This window comes from Serinus canaria, chromosome 4, assembly GCF_022539315.1.
Source record: "Serinus canaria isolate serCan28SL12 chromosome 4, serCan2020, whole genome shotgun sequence".
Classification (NCBI taxonomy): domain Eukaryota; kingdom Metazoa; phylum Chordata; class Aves; order Passeriformes; family Fringillidae; genus Serinus; species Serinus canaria.
In genome coordinates, this window is record NC_066317.1 from 11,785,148 (window position 1) to 11,795,876 (window position 10,729).

Below are 10,729 nucleotides of genomic sequence, written 5' to 3' on the forward strand. Positions count from 1 at the left end.
CTTCAACAAGGAGCACATTCCTATACCCAGTTTTTTCAGGGCTTTCAATAAATTACAAGAGATCTTTCTGCTGAGCAGAAGTTCAGTGTTGGCAGAAGGAGCCTGCCTGGAGACCTGCCTGAGTTCCCTGACCATAAACAGTGTTGAGAGTTAGAAACCAAGCAGAAACTGCACCTTGTGTGGCATTGCATTATACCCAGGTGGTTTTGTTTGTTTTTGGTTTTTTTTTTTTACTTCAGTACAAGAGTCTGATTTTATTTGTCTAAATGACAAAAATTCTTGTCTCTTGTGAACTGTCTTAGAAGAATTGGGAGCAGTTATTTCTATCTGTTTTTGGTTTTTTTAACTACTGAGACTTTATGTGCAACTCTTACATGCAGAGGCAGCCTGTGCCTTTGCAGGCAAGGCTGAATTGCTTCAACAGCAACTTAGGGAAAGTGCAGTTTCATAAAGGTAGCAGACTACAAAAACATCTTATTTTAAAAATAGTGATAATAAATATATTATAATGATGATGATAATAATAATAATGTGATAATAAATAAATAAATATAGTAATAGTAATAAAGAGGAGTAGGAGCAGTAGTTTAGAAATGGAAACAGTGCTCCCTGACCAGCAGATTCTAAAGGGAAGACAGACATCTGAGTGGAGGAGGAGGAGGAGGAGGAGGAGTTGACATTGCTGGGTTCAGCTCTTTCCATGCCTGGTCTCCATTATTAACTCCCCTTTAGATGAGCCTTTTTCATTCTTACTCTCTTTTTATTATTAATAAATCTGCAATACATTTATGGAGCTGTTGGTAAGCAAAGGTTTGCTGAGTTCGTGCCAATTAGTTAAAAAAACAAACAAACTCCTTCCCTTTCCCTCATTCTTGTTTCAGGCAAAGCCCTCTGATGTGCCATTAACTGAAAAAATTTTGAGGGTAAGTGGTCTTAAATAGAGATCTCCATGTTTGCTTATGTTTTGCATACATTAACGAAATGGGTGGGGTCAAAATACATTTTGAGAACTGTTTCTCTCCCTCTCTTTCCAGGAAATGAGCAGCTCACTGCCAGCTCTCCTGTCATATCTCCAGACGCCTACAAGAGCAGAGACTTCCAGACTTCCATTGGCAACAAAGGTGACCCAACCCATTTATGCCAGGGCTTCTGATAAATTACAAGAGATCTTTCTGCTTAGCAGAAATCCAGCTCAGCTATTTGGCAGCTCTTAGAGTGTTTTAAAAATATTTACTCCAAAATGTACATGCCATTAACACAGTTTTGGTGTCAGTAGATGTGTTGTTTAGGTACATGCTAAGTTACTTTGTCCTTTTATCCTAGAAATACCAACCTGATGGATCTGCAGCACAGAAATGGAGTAAGAAGAAATGCAAAGAAAACACAGTTCTTTGTGTGCTGAGAGGTAATTTTGTGTGTTATATGTAGCAGAGACCATCAAGTGTTCACACTGATTAGGCAGTGTGATTTCCTCTGCTTTGCTTAACAGGGATGAATTTAAGAATGGCTTCATCATTACCTAGACCTCAAGGCAGCAGTTCAGCAGAGGACAAGCAGTATTTAGTTAGGAAACTCCCATCTGGAGTGATGAAAAATCTCAGTGGCAAACCCCTCCCTAGAAGAAAGTGACTCTCTAATCTGGTGCTGAGAGACCACAGGGTAAAATATGCTACAAGGGAGGCACATAAATGCAACCTTTTCATTTTTGCTTTCCAGAGCAGGCTGGTACAGCCTCAGAAATGCTGCCAAGTTCTCAGCCAAGAACATCGTAAGTAACCAGACTCTATTCTCATCTCCGTTGGACAGTTACTTAAAAGAACCTGGAATGCACAAAAAATTGGGCTATTAGTAAATTTTTCTCAGAAAACTTCATTGCAGGGAATTTTCACCAACAGAAAAATTGTTGTTTTGTGATGGACTCACTAAATTGTTTAGGTTTGAAAATGACTTGAAGACCATCAATTCCTATTGTTAATCCAGCAATGCCAAGTGCACTAAACCATGTCATGACTACAATGATGGTGATTAAAACCAAAACAAAACAAAAGTGAAGAAAAAACCTTGAGTCTTCGTGTACCAGACTGAAGTTTTTGTCTTCTTTTAATCTGTGGTGCCTAACATCTTGTCACACTTCATACTTGTCAATTTACTGATAATGCATTAGGCTGACATAAATGCTAAGGGATACCAGCTGAATCTGATAATTCCTGGATATGGTTTTGATGCCTGGCAGGACAAGTAATGCTACAGCTACCTAAACTGTATAGATCTACTAATGACATTTCAAAATTATTTTGTGGTAAAACTTTCTTCAATTGCCCAAGTAGAAGTTTACAAAAAAGTGTTGTAGTTATTTTATTTAAAAAGAAACTCAAAGAAATACAGTATTTCACATGGACTTTTTAAGACCCTTACTTTATATGCTAATAATATAGCTAGTTGCAAAGTAGGATGAAGACAAAATTTCTGTACCTATGGGAATTGTGTATGTTTGTCTGAATGTGTATGAGTTTAAGGTTTGATAATTTCCAACCATTTTTTTATTCTGGTGCTTTGTATTTTGCGTATGGCAATATCTTCCTCTGGCCTTCTCCCCTCTGCCCTCAGTGCCCAAACATGTGGTTCAGTTTCAGTTTTGAATGCTTCCATGTCAGTGGAATAAGGAAGTAATCTTCCCCCCTGCTGTTTCCTAATTTTGTCTTCTGATGGCCTTGCAGAGCTCTCCAGTCCCAGCACAAGAGGGTGGCACCAGCACAGCCCAGCAGCTCAGAGTCAGGGAGCATCAGGGACTGCCACAGCTCTTCAGACTGTGACAGAGAGATCAGCTCCAGTAACAGTGAGGAGGACAGCCTCCCAAGGGTGCTGGACCTGCCACAACGTGAGGTGAATGCAGAGACCATGGAGAGGCTGCTTCCACAGCCTCTTGTCCACTGCAGTGCGGTGTCTTAGGAAGGAAGCAGATGTTGTATTCTGTTTCCAAATTCTACCTGGTTTGTGCTGGAAATGCTGATTTGTAACTCCCCTCTCACTGCAATGAAGGCTTAGGTATTTGCCACTGACTGGTTTATGGTTTTTTATTCCTCTCATATCCATCCATGGTGCTCAAGGAGCAAGTTAGTGCCTGTGGCCTGTTAGTTTAGAGTCATTTTTTCACAGGCCAAAGGCCAGACTTTACAGCCTCTGAGAAAGAGTCCCGGGGCTCTGGCAAGCTGTGCTAGGACAGAAAGAGTCAAAAAAGATACCAGTCTTGAATCCTACTTTTCTCTTTTTTTGGTAGCCTGAGCCATCAACTACTAAAAAATGGTGCCTTGACAACCTGGTGACCCAGACAAAGCAAGGATTAGTTCCAAGAGAGGGTCTCATGGAAATTGCCCATGGGAGTGGACATTTGGAAGGTGTGAAGCTGGAGCAGGGCATCAGCAGCAGTTCCTGCCAGCAGCACTCCAAGGCAAGGCAGCCTCCTCACAAGAGCTGTGGCCAAGTGGCCACAGATTTCCACAAGGCCTTTGTCCAAGTGGCCAAGGACACTCACAAGATCTCTGGCCAAATGACCAAGCATTTTCACAAGACCTCTGGCCAAGTGACTAAGGCTCCTCAGGAATCTCATGTTATGAGCACACACAGCTCTCTGAAGCCTGTTGTGCACACCAAGGAGCCATTGCCCAGGAAGACTGTGGGTATCAAAAGGCCCAGCAAGCCCCTGGTGCATGACAAATCCAAAAACGTCCTGAACCTGGAGAGTGAGCCTGGTGTTTTGGAGGTCAGAGACCACTCCTTCAAAGACAAGCTGAAAGTCCAAGAAGCAGAGAACCCAAAACCTGCTTTCAGAAATGGCCTGAAGCTGGGAGTGCAAAAACACTTTGAGAAGAGGAAGCACAAGGACCCAAACATGAGCTGTGCCCACGTGCCCAAGGCTCCTGACCAGAGTTGTGTCCAAGTGGCCAAGGCTACTCACGAATCTGATGTTACATCCAAACACAGCTTTCTGAAGCCTCCTGTGCACACCAAGGAGGCCTTGCCCAAGAATACTCTGGGTATCAAAAAGCCCAGTATGTCCTGGGTACACGATGAATCTAAGAGAGTCTGGAAGGCAGAGAGGGAGCCTGGTCTTATTCAGGTCACAGACCAGTCTTGCAAAGACCAGCCCAAAGTCAAGAAAACAATTAAGCCAAAAGCCACTGACAAAAAAGACCTGAAGCTGGCACTTCACAAGCCCTCTGAGAAGAGAAAGGACAAGGCCTCCCACCAGGTCAACGCCAAAGGCTTTTTGGAGCCCAGGCTCCTGAGACATGCTCAGGAATATGATGCCTTTGTCCCCTGTGGCCACAGGCCTGGGGATTTGCACAAGGAGAAAGTGCCCTTGCCTCCTGGGGACAAGAAGTTGTTCTTGACTTCAAGGGAGGCAGACTTGAAGAGGAAAGCCATGAGGAGTCCTGAGGAGTCCCCTGGAAAGAAGAAGGTGAGAGAGGCCAGGGGAAGTGGGTTTGAAAAACCCATGTGGAGTTTCTGCTTCATAGGTTGGCAGTAGAGCCATGGTGCTTCTCCTCTAAAGGGAGTTCCAGTGTGTTATTTTTAATGTTTTCAACCAGAATCTATCAAACTGAGCTGTATTGGTCTGTACTTTACATGAACTTTTAAGACCTGAGTGAATTTTTCTCCCTGTTTTTATTCTTCCTGCTAGAGGGAAGACAAGGGGGACACTCCCAGGAAGAAAAAGAAATGAGACAAAATATTCCCAACAAAATAATTTCAGCTTTCAGCAAACAAAGGCTCCAATAAACTGAAGTGAGTATGCAGTGATGTCAGAAAGATGTGTGAATCTAAGTCTCTCTACAGAAGGGCGGGATGAAGAACTGTATCTTCTCTCCAGACACTCAAGAGTTTGCTTCTAACATGGTGTGCCTTCTGCAATACAACTGCTGCAGATTGGCCTTTACATGCTGGAAGCTATTGTTGGTTGGGGGTTTATGTATAAATTATGAAAGGGATGGGATTGTTGTGGAACATGTCCTAAGTTGTTTATTTTTTAGCATCAGTCTTATAACATAGTTATGACAATGGGAAGATGCCAGCAGGTCATGTCCCCGGCAGCAAAGAACTTAATGTTACAATTTGCTTTTAAAATTTTTTGACCAATCATACAAAGCAAAAGTATATTGACAGTAGTTCTATCTAACTACTATAAGTATGTGTATTTTTTGTTAAAACAATGTTTGCTTATTTTGAATATAATACTTGTTTGTAAGCTTTAAAACACAATGCACAGAGCTCTATTATTAAGCTTAAGACTTCTAAGTCTCTTGCTAGATATACTTTTCTGTAGCTCAGGGAGTTATTCTAGACAAGTGTTAATAGACAGACTATTGTTTTATTTTTCCTTATCTATCTCCTTGTTATATAATTTTTCTGTTGATAAATCTTATGGCCATTGCTTAGCTCTAATTGTAGTTTCATTGTCTCTGAGGTTTGCTTTTTGTAGCTTTCCTAAAACTCTCTGATTTTAAGAATTTCCACAGAAGCAACCAGTGCAGAAAGCATCTCTGAAGGTGTAGGTGGGTAAGGGTAGGGAGCCTTTCCCTTCTGACATTCTCTGAAAGCACAGAGGGTGATGTCAGGGCTGATGATTGGCTTGGGGAAGGGATGTTCCAATTGCATTAGGAATGGAAGAGCTTTAATTCTGGAATTCCTCTCTTTTCCTCAGGGAAAATGAGCAGCTGTCTTAGTCATGTGCTGGCTTTTGGAGTGGGAAGGGTAGGAGGTAGTTTTGGGCAGAGAGGGCTCTGGATCACGTCAGGGATGGTGCCGTGCTCTGCATCAAATTGTCCTTGGTGCAGCATCAGCTGAGCCAAGGCAGAGCAGCTGGAGAGTACATGTGCAGTAAGTAGGGACCAAAGCATGGGAAAAGTGAGTGCTGAAAGAGGTGAGGGGACTGTCCCCTGCACAGCAGAGTCAGGCAAGAAGTGCAGCCTTATACCTGAGCCTTCTCACTGGCTTTTACTTATCTCCTGCTCTTCTGATGCTGCAGTCCATGAGCTAGGATTTGCTGCTTGGTGTGTTTTTGGAAACTGCAAACTTTGCAGTTGCTGACTAAAAATGGTGGAAATCAGCACATCCTGATTTCAGATGATCAGAGATGTGCTAGGCCGCTCTGTTATTGAATGTGAAAGTCTCTGCCAATTCAAACTCCCTCTTATTTGAAGGCTCTCAGCCTTGAAAATGTTGCCTTGTTGAGACAATGGCACAAATGGCAAGATGTAGCCAAGCTTTTAAGAAATGACTACATTATATGTACATCATAGTCATGAATTTGCTTCTATTGTCCAGAGCATCAGAAGATTCATTCCAAACTGAGAGGACAAATGCACTGCTGCCACCACTGCCAGCCGCGACTGATTCACAACATGCACCAAAATTGACCACGATGACCCGAAAAGAGACCCAGAACTGCGACTGACGACCTGGACCTGCCTGATGTAGGTAACCCTGACAGGAATCAGGATCCTTTGTTTGCCAGCACAGAAAAATGGAGGAAGACCACAAGGAGCAATTCCAGGGCATCAACATTGGTATCTAGGAGGGCTGGTGGGAGTACTCCTGCAACCCACATGTGCTGTGCAATTCACTTCAGAAACATCCTCTCAGATAAGTGACCATTTCTGACTGTAAGCAACTGCAAATAAAAGGAGTGTGTTTATAAAAAGGAGTGTGTTTATAAAAAGAAATTGTGGTTTACTTAAAAATAATTTGTGGGTTTGACCTCAACCTGGGCCTAAGGTTTTATATCATGCGGACAAAATTGTTGCATTTATGGGTTAAAAAATTAGATTTTACTGGCTCTTTATACAAATTTGGCTGATTACTGACGGCGCAGGGTAAGGGGTCTAGGATGTTGGGGCCGGGGTAGGGGGCAAGGGCTGTGTGTTAGCCACACACTATTATGTGTGTTAGGCCAGACTGTGCACAGTGTATTAGCTGCCTTCTAACTACTTGCTTTTTTGTGATAATTTTCCTGCTTCCAGCCCTCACTGCTCTCCCAGCCACTGAGCAAGGAAACCTGCTGCTGAATTTCTCGGTGCTTGGGAAAAGTTTATTGGTACAAAACACTGTGAGCTGCCAGGTGAGAAGCCAAAGTTCCATTTCAATTATTGGAGGGACTGCTGGGAAAGAAGGCAAGAGGGGAAGAGCCTGATGCATAAACAATGCCTGGGAGAAATGAGTATTTTCTCTGGAAATTTAGGAAAACCTCGCTTTGAAATTGCTTTAGGCATCTCTCTCTGACCAGCTTTATCTCTGGGGTTTTTCAGGGATCATCAGGGGATGAGAAGAATCCTCTTCCAGTAATTTCTCTGCCACATGAAGACAAGACAAGAAGACCTGAAGTTAGAACAGTAAGTGTTTGTTTTAAAGCCCTGCCTGTAGTTTCTGAAGACACCAGGCAGGGCTGGCCGTGCAGCCGCCCTTCTGCTTCCTCATGAGCATTTCTTTTGGGAGCAAAGAGAGAGGAAGGAATGGGGGAGAGTTGCCCTGAAATGGAAGCACTTGCTATGTAGCTTGGCTTCAATTAAACAGCACTTGAATTTTTGACTCCTTGCTGGGCCTTTGATCAGTATTGGCCAACAGAAATTCCTAGAGCTGCTGAGACTTTTTTTATTGCACATTTTCATGATTACAAATGTTGTGTTGTGCTGTGGTGCAAGCAGTGGGGAATACTGAAAAGCTGTAACCTGCCTTCCCATGGGGCCTTTGCAGTGTCATTTCCATAAAACACCAAGTTTTGTGGGCCTCTCTGGGCAAAGGGATGCATTGCTATGATCTGCTGGCAAACTTGCAAAAGAAAATAAACATGATGCGCCTGGCTGAATGGCTGGGAGGCTGTAAAACTCCTCTCCAGAAAGAGGCAGCTGCTGAAAATCAAAAAGTTTTGCACATCCTCTTGGAGTAAAGTCACTCCAGTCATTGATTGTGTTCTGCCAGGTGTGCCTGTTGGATGAATCCAACCAATTGTTTTCTCTCTTTCTCCGTTTGTTCCAGACTTTTCTGCTGAACAAAGCTAAGTGATGTGACCAAGAGCTGGCCTGCCCTCATGCACAGAATGAGACAGAATTTACAGTGACCGAGACTAGAACCAAGTGCCTCGATTGGGTGTCCAGGATGTAAATAGTTCCAAGTTCTCTGTCCAATTGAAACCTTACAAAGAGTTTTGTTTTGTTTTTATTTTTTGTTCAATGCAAAGCACCTGCATATTATTTTTGTTTTAAATACAGTTTAAAACCCTACAGTTGTAGGGGTTTTTTTTCGGCTGGAAAACTTGTGTTTTTTGAAGGTAATGCTTTTCTACCTTGCAAAAGAAGGGACTGGGGGTGGTACCTGCCTATGAAATGACCTAGTGCAATGAATTGTCTGAATGGGCCCACATCATGATGGTGTATAAATGTCTCTATTATGAATAACTAACAGGACAATTTTCAGACCTACTGCTGACAAGGAAATCTGCACTCAGACTGTGTTACTGAGGGTCTTGCTCAGTTTCAGCCTTGTCAGACCGAAGTTTGGGTGGCAAAATGACACCCAAAGTGTGGCTGGAAACAGCTCTGTCTGTCTCCCGTGCTGGGGGGATGGGACTCATGGTGGGGATTCCTCCTTGGGCTGCTTTTTGGCGTTTGGGTTGGTGGAGATACAAAACTGCAGCAGGTCCTTGGGATTCCTTGGACATTGTTGTGAGTCTGAGAGGTTCCAGGGAAAGGAATCTCTTCTGACTAAGGAGGGAATAAGTGGCTGAATGTGGAACATAAGGCACATTTTGCATTTGGATATTTGCCTGCAAGCACTGGTTGTATCAGTGAGTATCCAAGAGCAGAATTTGATATCAAAGTCTTCCTGTGGGAGATGACTCAAGCTCCCTCTCACCCACACCTAGGATAGGCCCAGTGACTTAGAAGCCTGTCAAGGGAACCCAAAATAGAAAAATTAGCTCTTTGCAAGCACTTCTCCCTTGCCACACTAACAGTGGAGGCAGCATCCTCAGCACCAGTGTGTTCAGTTGACACCCTTCTCTACCCAAATATCTCCTGGAAATTATTCTTGCAGTATGGCTCAAGGAGTTATTTTTTCAGAGAAATCACACTTCTGTGGAAAAAAAAAGAAAAGCCCAAAACCTTTCAAGGTTTTCAGTCACCTTTCAGTTGACTTTGATGGGCTTTGGATCAATGTTATTTATACAAGATATTTAGAATCAAGTTCAAAAACTGTTGAACAAGAAATTTTACTTGCACAAGTAGTTTCACTGTGCCTCAAACACAGATGAGCTCGTTCCTTTTTACAGTCATATTCCCCCATCTTCCTGCTCAAGTTATTGTATTGCAATATGAAAGCGAATTACTGGTAATAGTCATAAGACAGTCAATAAAACACAGATGCTTGATATCAGTGAGAGATTCTGGAGTCTTGATTTATCACCATGCTAGTCCAGTGTGTTGACACCCTTGTCTACACAAAGATTTCCTGGTGTGTGACAGGAGCATCCTGCCATCATCATATCCAATGGTGCATCTGCCTTAGCCCTCTGCTGCTGCCACATGCCTTCCTTATCTCTGACAGACCTGTGCGAGTGTGGAGAGAAGAATGGTACACCAAAGTAATTGTGATTACAAGGAAGAATTATCTCCCTTTTCCACATCATTCTATGATGTAGGAATGAGTCTGCACAGATTTAGCAGAACCCCCTTTGTAAAATACCTGTTTGTGGGTTTGAGGCTCAAGAAAATGAACAATAAACACCAGCAAAATGCCTACATTTCCAAAAGGGGTTTCTGTAGAAAGGGCTCCTGCCTGGAGTCATTCTGCCTTCTGGCCCTGCAGGACCACCAGGATCAAGGCTTGGTCTTTCTGCATCTTCAAGGTATTGGCCTTTTATGTTCACTCTATTAAAATTCTTAGTGCATTTCAGGGATAAGCTGCTCTAATGGGTGGAAGGAAGGTCCATATTGCCCCTCCTCATTTTACCTATCAAACCTTATTTACTCCTCGTCCCTGGAGTTGTCCCTGCCCATAGCAGGAAGGTTGTAACTAAACCATCTTTAATGTCCTTTTCAACCCATGCCATTCTATGATTCTATGAAATAACAGAAAATTTTAAAAAATCCATTTGTATTTCAACCTTGAGCCAGGTCAGGGGCCTGCAATGGGTTAGGAAAGATGCTCATTGTTTTCACTTGGGGCTATTCCAGGACATGAACAAGATGACTCTTTGTTCTGGTTTGAAAGCAAAACCAGTGAGAGATTCCAAGTCAGAAACACAATTTATTAGGAAAAGGGAAAAAACTCCAAAATACATGCAATAATACAAAAGAAAAGCCACTGACATAGTCAGAATACAACCTGACACCCTGCTATTTGGGTGGTGGTAGCAGTCCAAATGAAATGGTCTCGTTGAAGTGGGGTTCCCACAGAAAAGATCTGGTAGCTCATGTCCTCTGGAAACCAGTGGGTAAGGGCTGCTTGTTCTGTCCCAAACCCCAGATTATATCCAGGTGGGGATGCTTAACTACTCCCCCCTGTGCACAGCATCTCACAATGGGCTGATATAATTTTATGAGTCATGCAGTGGGTCCATTAAAAAGAAATGGTTCCTGGAGGGAGTTTTCTCTGAGTCATATGGCAAGGCATTGATGGGCTCGTTAACAGGAGATAAGGAAAACCACAATGCCCCTCCTGGTTTCAGCAGCTCTTG

At 43.0% G+C, this 10,729-nt stretch overlaps 1 protein-coding gene across 2 annotated transcripts; it reads left to right on the plus strand.

Annotated features, from left to right (window-relative positions):
• Positions 1-1,038: 1,038 nt before the first annotated feature.
• Positions 1,039-9,283, plus strand: AFF1 (ALF transcription elongation factor 1). Of its 2 annotated transcripts, XM_050973744.1 has the most exons (9): positions 1,039-1,121; positions 1,324-1,405; positions 1,717-1,768; positions 3,278-4,459; positions 4,682-4,785; positions 6,325-6,473; positions 7,020-7,117; positions 7,305-7,388; positions 8,032-9,283. In XM_050973744.1, exons 2-5 carry the CDS (start codon positions 1,371-1,373, stop codon positions 4,721-4,723), a joined length of 1,311 nt encoding a protein of 436 aa, XP_050829701.1. In that variant the 5' UTR covers positions 1,039-1,121; positions 1,324-1,370; the 3' UTR covers positions 4,724-4,785; positions 6,325-6,473; positions 7,020-7,117; positions 7,305-7,388; positions 8,032-9,283. The 2 variants fall into 2 exon arrangements, with proteins under 2 accessions (XP_050829701.1, XP_050829702.1); XM_050973745.1 differs by lacking the exon at positions 1,717-1,768.
• Positions 9,284-10,729: the final 1,446 nt, after the last annotated feature.